The 12,953-nt window shown below is 41.6% G+C and overlaps 3 protein-coding genes across 4 annotated transcripts; all 3 read right to left on the bottom strand.

The window, feature by feature from the left end:
* Positions 1 to 48: 48 nt before the first annotated feature.
* LOC102707696 (protein PELPK1-like) lies at positions 49 to 754 on the bottom strand. Its single transcript, XM_040526439.1, has one exon. It carries the CDS (start codon positions 752 to 754, stop codon positions 233 to 235), a length of 522 nt encoding a protein of 173 aa, XP_040382373.1. The 3' UTR covers positions 49 to 232.
* A 1,703-nt stretch (positions 755 to 2,457) lies between these two features.
* LOC102704432 (vegetative cell wall protein gp1-like) lies at positions 2,458 to 4,164 on the bottom strand. Its single transcript, XM_015839587.2, has 2 exons — positions 3,431 to 4,164; positions 2,458 to 3,351 (listed from the first exon to the last, which is right to left on the bottom strand). Exons 1-2 carry the CDS (start codon positions 3,501 to 3,503, stop codon positions 2,756 to 2,758), a joined length of 669 nt encoding a protein of 222 aa, XP_015695073.2. The 5' UTR covers positions 3,504 to 4,164; the 3' UTR covers positions 2,458 to 2,755.
* A 3,393-nt stretch (positions 4,165 to 7,557) lies between these two features.
* Positions 7,558 to 9,734, bottom strand: LOC102703981 (reticulon-like protein B8). 2 transcript variants are annotated; one of them, XM_006657372.3, is made up of 6 exons: positions 9,591 to 9,734; positions 8,767 to 8,958; positions 8,470 to 8,650; positions 8,247 to 8,388; positions 8,090 to 8,159; positions 7,558 to 7,985 (listed from the first exon to the last, which is right to left on the bottom strand). In XM_006657372.3, the coding sequence occupies exons 2-6, from the start codon at positions 8,939 to 8,941 to the stop codon at positions 7,816 to 7,818; spliced, it is 738 nt and encodes a 245-aa protein (XP_006657435.1). In that variant the 5' UTR covers positions 8,942 to 8,958; positions 9,591 to 9,734; the 3' UTR covers positions 7,558 to 7,815. The 2 variants fall into 2 exon arrangements, with proteins under 2 accessions (XP_006657435.1, XP_006657434.1); XM_006657371.3 differs by having other exon boundaries at positions 8,767 to 8,952.
* Between the last annotated feature and the right edge of the window lie 3,219 nt (positions 9,735 to 12,953).

Raw genomic sequence — 12,953 nt, 5'->3', positions numbered from 1 at the left:
ACTGACGAAAATGAATTTTATAATCAAAATGTAATGTACATGACTACTTCACACGTCCTCAAAGCCGAGTAATTAATCATAATAGAAAAGATGCCAATTAACTGAACAAATTACAAATGACTCACATACATGTACATGAATTTACACACAGACAGAAAACAAATCAAACATGGGGAATATATAACCAAAAGCCCAATCAAATGACGCAGTTTATGCATGCTGCAGACTGTGCTCATGCCGAAGGGGGTGGTGCCAAGAACGGCATCGGTACGGATGGCATCGGCGGCAGCGTCATCTTCGGCACGGCCGGCATGGAGGGCATCGGCGGCAGCGTCACCTTGGGCACGGCCGGCATGGGCGGCACGACGGCGTTTGGCACGGCGGGCATGGCTGGCATCGGCGGCAACGTAGCTGCCGGCACCGCGGGCATTGGAGGCAGCGTCACCTTCGGCGCAGCCGGCATGGGCGGCAGAGCGGTGTTTGGCACGGCTGTCACCGCCGGCATCGGTGGCAGTGTCGCCGCGGGTATGGCAGGCACGGCTGGCACCGCCGGCATCGGTGGCAGTGTCGCCGCGGGGATGGCAGGCACGGCTGGCATCGGTGGCAACGTGACCGCGGGCACCACCGGGACTCCCGGAACGGCGGCAGGAGGTGTTGCGTCGGCGAGGAGGCGCGCCGCTTGGCTGGTGGTGGTGCCGGCGAGCACCATGGCCATGGCGAACACTGTGGCGAAGAGACCCGAAGTGGAAGCCATGGTTGGGAGATCCGTGGCTGGCTAGCTATGCAGTAGCTATGCTAGCTATGGAGTAGAACTGCAAATCGAAGCTGCTTGGTGATGCAAAAACATGCAAAATTTCACAGCAATTTATAGGGGTTTATAGGGGGGAAAGCTGATCGGGATTAATTGATTAGTTGACAACTTGCAATTGGTTGTTGACCAAAGCAAGGTTATGAGCAACTGGTTGGTTAATTGGTTTCAAGGAGTTGGTTATAGCTCACCTTCTTGTATTGAAAAACCAGCTCACCTTCTTGTAGCCGAAACCACAGGGACTATGCAAACTGTACGACCTGCAGATTGGTAGTTTTTATTTTTTAAATTGCCTAGCTGCCAGTTTTTTTGTCCATATAAAATTATAAGAATGACATATTAATATGACCATCGTATTAAAATTTTTTTTTTGCAAGAATCAAACTGCAGTACCATGTGAATTTTGAGTCTCTGTTCTGTGTTGCCAGTTGCGAACTCTCTGTAGAACTATTGCCTCTATCGAAAAGAAAAAAAAAACAACTTTTAGGAATGATCTCGATAAGTGATGTGTAAGTTCATCTTTTCTCTAGGATGGATGGAATATTATCTTAAAGAAAAAAAAACCCACAGGACTGTAGAACTTAGCTATATTCTTGATGCTATTGGTAATAGCGGCTTCTTGCAATCATTTGGTACTATTTGTGGTCACAAATATATAAGTGACGTCTGTAATGCACGTAATCAATATGTTTAAACTTTGGTCATAAATTTCTCTATAAATACTCTGATTTATTTTTTTGAAAGTGATATGCTTATATTCATCTTGAAAAATAATTTCGAAGTATAAAATTGATGTACTTTGTTTTATAGTACTAGTCGAATGCCTGTGCTTTGCAAAGGATAAAAAGATATTATGTTATTCCTACAATAAATAGAAAAAATCCATATCAATTTGATTTTATGTGGATATCCATCGAGATTTGATTGATTTTTAATAATACGAAGTTAAGGGAGTAAATTGTAAAAATATAATGAAAGTAGGTGGTGACGGTAGATTCACTGTCACCACAACTAGATGCCTTTATAGTAGTAAACATATGCCGACTTGGATGTGAGAGCTTGCAAATACAACCATAAGGCTCATTGCTAGCTTACAATAGTCATCACTCATCAGTTAAAATTCTTTGTATAGCTACGACTACATTATGTATTCCTTGTTATGCGTCCATAGCCGGACTCCAAATATATAGCCGGGTAAAATCTTTTCTCAACTTATAGGATTGTGTTTGTTGAGTTATGATCTAAATTCATTTGCATTCGTATAAAGGCCACTTCGCCTGATATATATGCTTCTTGTAAGCCACCATTCGGCCATTCGGCGCTGTAACTTTAGCCCAACATAGTGAAGATATTTGCTGGCTGACGCTCATGGTTTTTTTCTGCTGCTTTAGGAGGGTTTTCCACGTTAAATCTCGTGTCTTCTGGGATTGATCTATTGTTGTTCATAGTTTATTTGCGATCATTTTCTAAAAGTGTTGACGTAAAACCTCTCTAAGTCTATCGAGTAGTTTTTATCGAGAATGTTTTACGTACGGTACTTGGGAAAGTAACGACATACCAAATTTTTATTGTATTTGGTCTTTCTAATACATGTCCAAGGTGACCGTACAATAACAATAGTCCAAGTTACGTCATATGCAACAAAATACAGCCATTCTGATAAGAACACAAGTTGAACTGACCAAACTAAATAACTTTTATAATGAAATGCCATAAACAAATACTTATAGCCGAGGACTCCATATACAGAGGATGTGTCCAGCTAGAACACGTTACAAATAATCAACTCGCATACATTTACATATGCATTTACACACAGATAAAACAAATCAAACTGCAGGGAATAATTGATATACAATCAAAAGCTTGATAAAATCAAATGACCCAATTAATGATAAAAGAGCGTAGACATCCACAAGGTGATCAACAGCATTGGCATCGTCGACCTTATGCCGAAGGAGGAGGTGCCAAGAATGGCACCGGCACGGATGGCATCGGTGGTAGTGTCACCTTGGGTACGGCCGGCATGGAGGGCATCGGCGGCAGAGTCACCTTGGGCACGGCCGGCATGGGCGGCAACACGGCGGGCACGGCTGGCATCGGCGGCAATGTCGCCGCCGGCACAGCAGGCACGGCCGGCATGGGCGGCAACACGGCGGGCACGGCTGGCATGGGCGGCAATGTCGCCGCCGGCACAGCAGGCACTGCGGGCATGGGCGGCAGCGTCACCTTTGGCACGGCCGGCATGGGCGGCAACGCGGTGTTCGGCACGGTTGGCACCGCCGGAATCGGTGGCAGCGCTGCTGTGGGGATGGCCGGCACGGCTGGCATCGGTGGCAACGTGACCGCCGGCACGGCCGGGACTCCCGGGACGGCGGCAGGAGGAGGCGTTGCGTCGGCGAGGAGGCGCGCCGCTTGGCAGTTGCTGCTGCCGGCGAGCACGACGGCCATGGCGAGCACCGAGGCGAAGAAACCCGAGGTAGAAGCCATGGCGGCAGATCGATCAGTGAACCAGCTTCTATCTATCTCGGCAATGGCTAGAACTGCAAAACCAGAGCTGCTTAGTGATGCAATAACATGCATCTTTAGCATCAATTTATAGGAGGATCTGATCGAGATTACTCAGTTGATTAGCTGACAACTTGACATTGGTTGTTGACCAAAGCAAGGTGTCAGCTTTGTACGTCTGGTTCATTTGTTTCAAGCTAGGCGCCGTTGGTTAATTAGGTCACCTTCTTGTAGCTGAAAGCCATTCTGCATGATGCAAAATATTCGACCAGATTGACAATTTGAGCTTCATGGCCAGGTTTTCTCTTCTTAGGTACAACTGTGTCTAGTATACAGGCAGTAAGCTATATATTTTGTTCCATTCAAGATACGCATCCTAGTAAATGATATGGCACAATTAAGTTGTGCTAGTATATGTAAGTTAATAGCAACATTGGATGAAACTATATATATAATCATTTATATTGGCATACCATCGTTGCAAACCAGCTAACCCGTTGATACAACAATAGAATCTTATAGCTTTAAGAACAAATTTGTCATTAGATATAGCTCTGTAAATCATGTAATTGTATCTTGTCTCATCAATTGCGCAATAAAATAATATGATAATGGAAGTGCTTAGGCAGATGCTTTCCGAAAATATATCTATTTTTTCTTATTTTCAGGTAAGATAAAAAGGGTGCTTAGGCTATTCCCAATAGCAAGTTTTATTTTATTGTTTTCCAAAGATACCACATCAGCTCAAGTGCTACGAAACTATCCATTCCAATGTGCAGTTTTATTTTTTGTTATTTTTTAGATAAACTTGCATTTAGTTTACCATATAAACTATGGTTGGATTGGGTGGGGAGAAGTTGAAATGAAGCTGGTTTTGCTCCAATGCTGGCTTTAATCAGTTTTAAAGTGTTAAAAATGGTGCACCACCTATTTCATCTAGGTTAAACTGATTTTATCTCTCTTCTCATAAATCTCATACCATATCATCAGTTTTGCTGATATGACATCATATTTATTGACAATGAAACCAGCATCGGGAGTAGCCTTTATATCGAAGCATCACTTGGTGAAGCATTCATTAGGAGCTTAAACCTGCATCCACTTCCAATTAATTATAATTAATTTGGTCCTGTTTGAACTTGCAGGACCGGGCCGGTTTGATGATTAATTATGACAGAAAAGTTTTATGACAATAAAGTGCATAAACGAATAAATATAATGGACTGCGCTTCCCTGCTCTCACCTACTACAGTGCTTTTGACAAATTTTAAAAAGGTATTCAAAGAAAATTTTTGGAGAAACCATGCTTAGAAGTTTGGTAATCAACCGGCATGTAATTATATTCTTGTAGACAATAAATCCATATGATTTTCTTGTTCCCTGTGCTAAATTACTAAGTGTTTCGTGAATATACCTTAATATGCGCATATATGTCTCTTATTATGTGCTAGCTGGCTAGTGATAAGTGAGTCGATCGATGCCCTAATGATGGGAAAACTTTACCATTCTTTGAAAAAACATTTTCTAGAAGCTAAAGTTTATACTCAAAATATTGTTAGCTTAAGGTAGATAATAAAAAGATACTAAATTTTACGTTTGAAAAATATGACATTGTCTAGTACCTTATTAATTTTTTTAAATTTGCTCAATAATTAATCATGCAAGTATGCATAATTCATTGCCCCGGCCGGCCAATACACAAAGTACGTACTAAACCTCAAGTTCTCACAACTACATAATTAAGCATATGACCGCTAATAGAGGGTCTCGAAAACTATAAACGCAGAACTACTACCCTCTATCCGACCAGGAGAAATAACATCCTAAAACCCTCAAATCTCATCGCCTTGCATGCATTAACAGAAACATTAATACTTAAACGGACAAGAAAAATATATATTAATACAATACTGGACAGTATTTAAGCATGAAAATTTGTCCACCGAGATTTACATAGTTACATTAATTAGATCGAGTTTCTTGCATGCATAGTAGCAGATATATATATATATATATATATATATATATATATATATATATATATATATATATATATATATATCATACCTCTTTATTGCCAACAACTACATGTGTAGTATCATAAGTTATCAGAGGCATCCAATAATAGCTTACTGGCTATCTAGCACATCAAAACGTCTGCTTAATTAATTACTTTGATACAGTACTCATCGCTCACCTTAGCAAGCAGTGGAGTAGTACGTAGGCTAGTAACACTGCTGCAGATGCGCATACATTTGTAAATACTTAGATTATTAGTTGTAAGCACATATAGATTAGTAATAATCAGGCATTCAGGCAGCTGGAGCCACGTCGACGTCGTCGTCGTCGTCGTCCCCGTCGACGGCGTCGTTGCTGCGGCGGTTGCCGGGGTCGTTGCTCTCCAGCGGCAATGCACATGCAAGGCGATCAAACTCGCTCTTCGACGCCACCGCCATCGTCGATGCCTGGTTCAGCGAGCTTAGTTTCGAGGAAGAAGAACGAGAAGGAGGAGGAGCTAGGAGGAAGAAGAAGCTGTGGTATGAAGCTTTTGGTGTTGGAAGGATTTCTAGTGGCATGTAGGGTATTTATAGACAATATGAGCTTAATTGTATTAATTTGTTAGTAAAGCCTGACAAAATTAAATCCACGCAGATCTGTATATATATTTACATAATCGAAAAAATAAATAAATTATGGGTTTGATCTTCCTCGAGAGGCATTCATGTATGCCACGTTGAGAGTAAGTGAGAGGCCGAGAAAGTTCCTAAAGGAGAAATTAAAAAAATAACCTGATATAGTTGGTATTTTAAGAGCATATATATACGTGAGAGAAATAAATATAATTCTATAGAAACAGAGAATTTTAACCTGATCATCGTCCGGCTGGAAATTGAAAAGATCTGGTGGATGGATCGAATCGATCGATCTTTTTGACGGAATTTAATTCGTACGTACAGTGTCTCCAAAGGCTAGAGCTACAAAGCACATTGATTTTTTGATTGATACATACACCCAGCTTGCTTTCGTTCTCCTTTCCACGACACGGATCGATGCACGTGTCAGCTAACTCTGACGTGGCTTCGCGGCGTTGGATTGTCTGCGCATGCAAGTCTTAAACAATTACAGTATATATCAATGATCGATATAATCTTGTAGAAATTAATTCCGTGCAATAATATACATGTAATATGCATAGACAGACAAAAACCAGCATAGCTCCCCTCATGGAACGAGAGCCATATATATGGGCTATAATAATGGAGTACGTACTTACCATGCATGCAACTAACAGTTGCACGACTAATTAATTAGTCTACGCGTTGACCAACTGTCTTTTTAATTTCGTATTTTTTTATTGTTTTGGACAAGAGTGCCGCCAAATTTTAAAATTTTAATTATTAATATTTTTTAAAATATTTTAAAATGTGTAGTTTAAAATTATTAAGACAACATTCATGGATGAGTCTTAAAGTACACTTAAATAAAAACAAACATGTATTCATCTATTATATATATTTTAATAGAAAAAATACAGATTTAGAATACCATATCATTATCAAAAAATAAAATAAATAATCAAACTAAATGTTTGACACATAGATAGTTAACACATACTAACATAACAGTAACATAGTATAGTAATTAGGTATAGAGAGAATCGAGGCATAAAAAAATGAGCTATCAGTGACGAACCTTAAGTGAAATAGAGGGGGTGTCACGGTATCTAAATTTAAATCGGAGAAATGAATATACGGTAAAAATTTATAAACTTTAGTTAAAAATTTTTTCGAAGAGAAACTCCTTCTTCTGCCCAGCTTCGCCACTGTAAGCTATAGTGGCACACTGCATACATGCATGGATATGATCATATGATCGAGCTAGCCATGCACGTGTATATATATGGTAGTATCATGTATACTTAAAAACATACAGATTGCAAGTTGGGAACATGGAGCAGGAGATCGGGGCTCCGATGGGCGGCGTCCGACGTGGCGTGTCGGGCCCACAAGACCGCGTGGCGAGCGGCCGCCGCGCACACGCTCTCCACGTGGAGGCGCCCCGCCATGCACGTTCCCTCCCGTCTCCTGCATGCGCGGGTGCGCGCCATGGTGGAAGGAACCGGCTATTTGGCCCAAAGCCCTTCTATGGGCCTGAAGGCCCAGCCTACAGAAAATTCATGGCCCTATAATTATTCTTCTTCATGGGCCTAGGCCCATGTATCCGGCAGTGGAGGCCCATACTGAAATAGCTAGCGTGTTGTGGAAATACGTTCAGACCACCAAAATTAAACATTAATTATGCAGGTAATCACAAATCGATTTTTTTAGTCAATCTCCCTCATGAACAATACATGAGATCGACAAGCTGCTACCGATGAATTTGGCCTACAATATATACCACCAGCTACTGTACAGAATTAACTGTTCAGTGGAAGCTAAGAGCTGTCCAAATTATGAAGGATATCATGACTAGCAGCAGAAGCTAGTGAAATTGTGAAACTAATCACTCTTCTTAAGCTTGATGATCCCTTTAGGCACCTTGGCCAAGACACCCTTGTCAAGTTTCCGATACTGATTTTGAAGCAGGCCAAGGGTGTTGTACAGGAACTCGTCCACTTTTTCTTGGTTCTTCTCATAGAGCACCGGGAGAGTGTGAGCACACACAAATCCTGAACCAGGAAGAACGAATTCAAAGGTTAGAATCAAATCTTGTTCAGTCTTCAGAACTCACAGTGGCAACTGACAGACAAAATGGAGTGTGAATCTTCAGTACCGATGTAAACGACAGTGATGAGATTGAACCAGCTCCCAATCATACCAGCTGCAAAGAAACCAGCGATCACCTGAAAGAAAAGCTTGGCATAATCGCACAACAAATGCAGATTGGAGACTAACAGATAGAGCAGCTAAGAACATTGCTGCATCCATACCAGGAGAAATTGCTTCAGGTCTCTTCCACAAGACACGTCCTGAATAGTGCCCAAGAACTTGTTCACTTGGGTGCCAATCGCAGCTCCAATGTTCGCAAACAGCTCGTCCGGTAATTCGACGCGAGGAACATTAGAAGATGACCTGAAAGTTCAGAGATAATTTACAGGTTTTCTCTGACAACACAGGAAGCAGAGTTTCTTGTTTCTTTTTCAGGTTTCATACCCATTGAGCATCCCTGCAAATGTGGACCAGGCGAACTGGACGACCATGCCAAGAACAAGAACAAAGCACGCAATCGTCAGGAAGTGGTAATCAAGCCACTCGAAGAAGACCCAGACAGCCGTTGCAACGGCAAGAACACTCGAAGAAATCTTCTTGTTCCTCCACAGCAACACATCGGCAGCTACCATCACAAGCAAAACACGGACCATCAGCCATCACATATACATTGATGCATCAAACATAGTATACAAAGTTTCTTTGCAAAGTATGAGCATCAATCCGAGAGTTTTTGCATACATTTCCCACCACCCAAAATGTGATGGACATTCTGACTACCGAAGAGCCTCTTAGCTTGATCAGAGATTGAACCCTCTTCAAATCTGACTGACTTCTGCTTGGGAAGGTTGTCGGCAATGGTGTCCACGATGCTGTCCATAATGTTCGCTGTCGCATTCTCAGAGTGCTCTGGCATCTTTATCCACCCTGAAACTGAATTTGTTTCAGTTTAAAGACAATTTAGGCATTACCTCCATTTCTATCTAAAAAAAGGTAGCAATTTCATTTAGTATGGAGCCTTAGTACTGTTTATGTGCCTTGTCAGATTCAGAACCATATGTATTCAGGGTTCCTTGCTCGACAAAGTATCTACATAATGCCATAATTAGTAATTGGGGGAAACAAGACAACAGAGTGTGAGAAGAATTGAATTGCTCAGCCCAATCTGATAAATTTATCCATTCCCTTTGAGCAAACCAGATCACTAAATAAATCTCTAACAAAACATTAGCTAAGGTTCAGACTTCAGAGTCTTCACAGCTAGCCTTCCTGAAGAACCTTCAGATTTTGTTTTTTTTTTAACGAAGAGAAAAATATCAGCATCAACAGAAACATGATCATGGGTATCACCGCAAATTTATCACTCTATTCACCACTAGGCAGATGAACAGATCAACAAACAGTGGCCAGTATTATATCAACTCAGATCAAAATTCTTCATTTCCTTTTTTTTTTCTTCTATGAAACAGCATCAAATTCTTCATTTCAAGAACAAAGGTAAGCAAAGATGCTTCACACATCGCAACCGCAGAAAACAAGAAGAGGGGAAAAGGAGGTGAAATTACCAGCCAAAAGCGAAAAGCAGCAGATCAAATTAGCAAAAGTCGCTTGATCTCCTCCAAGAAGCAGGTGGTCGATTGACGAGCTAGCTGATTGGAGAAGAGGGGGGAAAGAGTTAGGTGCTACTTAGTTATTAGCTGGAAAAACAAAAGTTTAGGCGGAGGAGGAGCAATTAGTTTGTGGAAAGGGAAGGTGGTGGGCCCATGGGCTTGATTGTGATTGGGCTGTGGGCCCCTGCTTGCCATCTCTGAGCCACACGTTCCCGCCGGCGGGAGAGCGCCGGTAGTTCACACCTCACAGTGGTAACTGACTTGGTTAAATGTCAACCGTCTTTATTAATTTTTTTTATAAGGGGTACTGCAGAGCTGTATAAGTCAGATACCTATTGTCTCATTTTTATAAGAAAGATTTTTTTTGGCATGATCTAGATTTATATAAATTCAAATAAATTTAGAGATATATGCTAAGTCTTTAAAGCAGTGTAAAAATCTCACCTGGTTTCTACTGAGTATTGGAATTCAGAAGGCAACTTATCTTATACAGTAAGTTGAATTTTTTTTTTTTAAAAAAACTACTGTATATGCTAGGTTTTTACCGACTAGGTTTCTGACTATCTTAAATTCTTAGAGCTTTAAGTGATAACAACTAGCGGATCCTTTTTAAATTCTTAAAGCTTTAGGTGATAACAACTAGCGGATCCCTCGAAAAATGTGCAACTACAAACAGGGTTTGCGTTAGCGTGAGGGGCATCGTTACCCCCTACCGACGGTTACCATACGGTAACGTTGGTTGAATAGTGTAAATTCGCATCAAATTTAATCAAAATTTTAAATTATTTTTAAATTATATTTAAATTTAAGGACGGTTACGACGGTTTCACTCGTACCGACCGTATACGGTACCACGGTGCAAACAGTGGTTACATTGATTTTGTCGGTGGGGAATTTGGAATTGATCATGATGAACACACGATGCATCAGTAGTGTATTTCTTGGACACACTGATGCTGACTGGAAATCCTCACATGGGGTTGTACCATGTATCACCCATTATTACATTGAGAAGCAATTCCGGACAAACAAAATGTTTGAAGAATTTCAGCACCAGCTAAAGGGTAAGATGTATTTTTATCCAACTCTTCTGAAAAACAGGAAGGTTCGGTTTACATATTCAAGGTGATGCAAGATGTTAAAATTAGGAAGCAACAATGTAGCTTGGATTTCACAGTGCGGTGGAATAGAGATGATTGTGATGGAAAATGCAGAGAAGGCAGAGAAATTTTGATTTGTTGTCCAAATCCTTCTATGAAGTAGCAGAGAAGGCAGTGGTATCAAATGATTTGCTCCAAAACTGAAGGATGATGAACAGCACAAAATTCATGAAATTCAGGTCTCTAATCCTCCAGAGACTAGCAGACAGTGAGATGCGATCATCACGAAGTTCCTTTCTCCTGACAAGAACAATCGACATTTTCTAATGTTCCTATGTAAGATACCTTTCTCCTAGCTGAAACATTTCGAGGCATAATGAAACTGCTGATTTCAATCTAGAAGATATGTGATTGATATGTGAGAAATTATTCATGTGAATTTAAGTTACATTCTAAGAATACATTCCATTATGAACTCACCATTAAATCATGGTCACTATTTTTTTGAAAGACCAATTTTATGTTACTTGAGAAGATACCATTTTTTCTATCTAAATTTTAATACTTCTTGATACATACTTAAGAACCGTAAAATTGCTCTTCTTGAAAACCCATACTTACCATGGGCTTAATCAGTAAATCAGCAATCAACTGGACTGTCCAACTGGTGGCAAAAGAGCTAGGGTAACTGCAGCATCAAATGGTTGGGTTGATACACTTTGATTCAGAACACACTGATCACCTACATTTAGCTTTTGCTCGAACGCATGAATCATTTGCTACATTTTGGAGTCCTGGAGCTGTTTCCAGCTCATTGAACTATTTTGTTGCCACATCCATCATGGACAATTTAAACCTCACTAAATTTAGGCTGTTATTGAATTAGATTGTCATATATCAGCAAGAATTCTTCACTCTGCATCTGTAATTAATCCCTCTTTTTGCCGCATTTGGAGCGCCAAAGGGGAGTCACGATGAGATCTCTCTGCTACGTGACTTTCCTGGCCATTTTGTCCATCGACGTCCATTTCTGTGCATGCTTACGCCTCCTGTCTGAAACTCCATTGCCGGTGGCCATCCCAGATGGCGGCCAGCCAGGTGCAGCAGCGCAGCTCCCTCCGGCGAACATTCCGGCCAGTGTCCCCGTGAACATCCCGGCGAACTTGCCGGCCAACCTGCCAGCAAACATTCCGGCGAACCTGCCAGCCAACCTGCCGGCAAACATTCCGGCGAACCTGCCAGCGAACCTTCCGGCCAACGTGCCGCCGGAGATGCTGGCCAACATGCCGGCGAACGTGCCGCCGGACATGCTGGCCAACATGCCACCGGAGATGCTGGTGAACCTCCCGGCGGACGTGCAGAGCAAGCTCCCGGCGAATGTTCCGCCGGAGAAGCTGGTCGCCGACCTCGCGGCGGCGGGGAGTGGGCATCCAGGGGCCGAGAACACGGCGGCGGTCGCGGGCGTCGCCGCCGCCGCCGGCCTGCCGCAGATACCCAAGATGCCGGACTTCTCCGGGCTGACCGACATGTCGTTCCCGCCGATGCCGTCTGCGAAGATGCCGTCGATGCCACACAACATCACGATGTTCGGGGTCGAGGTGCAGATCCCCAAGTTCATCAACAAGATGGTGGATGACGAGACCGCCTGACATGGTACAATCGATCTCGGCCATGGCGTCGCCGCCATTGCCTGAAGCTTTGTGAGATGTATGGTGAATTGGTGATGATGGTGTAAGCTGCATGCCATTGTTGTACCTGTACAGCTTAACTTCTCTTATGAAAAGGTTGCTTCAAGTTTTGAAAGAAAATTTGTGTGTGTTTTTGTGTGGAAAATATGGACCCTCATCTTTTCGTATATGCCTATATTTATAAGCTAAAACTTGAATTTCTCAATCTTAAATTTAAAGTTAATTTGAAAGTTTTTTCAATGAAGTTTATTTTTCAGTCCTATCTTTTAGATCGCTAAAAATACATATATATATATATATATATAAAAATTTTATTTATAAATTATCTTTTTTGCAAGTATGATATTTGGTTTTTTCTACGAAACACCCAACCAATCTTCCCAGGGACTCATGTTACATATTTGCTCATTTGTGAACCTCCTAAAAAACCTCCAAGGGATTAATTGTCAGTTTTTTTTTGTATGTGTCATGCTGTGGCTTTGCTGCGTGTCAACAACTTCTAGCAATGAAGACTTAAATTGAATTTGTTC

The sequence above is a fragment of the Oryza brachyantha genome, chromosome 7 (assembly GCF_000231095.2).
Source record: "Oryza brachyantha chromosome 7, ObraRS2, whole genome shotgun sequence".
Taxonomy (NCBI): domain Eukaryota; kingdom Viridiplantae; phylum Streptophyta; class Magnoliopsida; order Poales; family Poaceae; genus Oryza; species Oryza brachyantha.
This window is presented reverse-complemented; position numbering and strand designations above follow the sequence as displayed.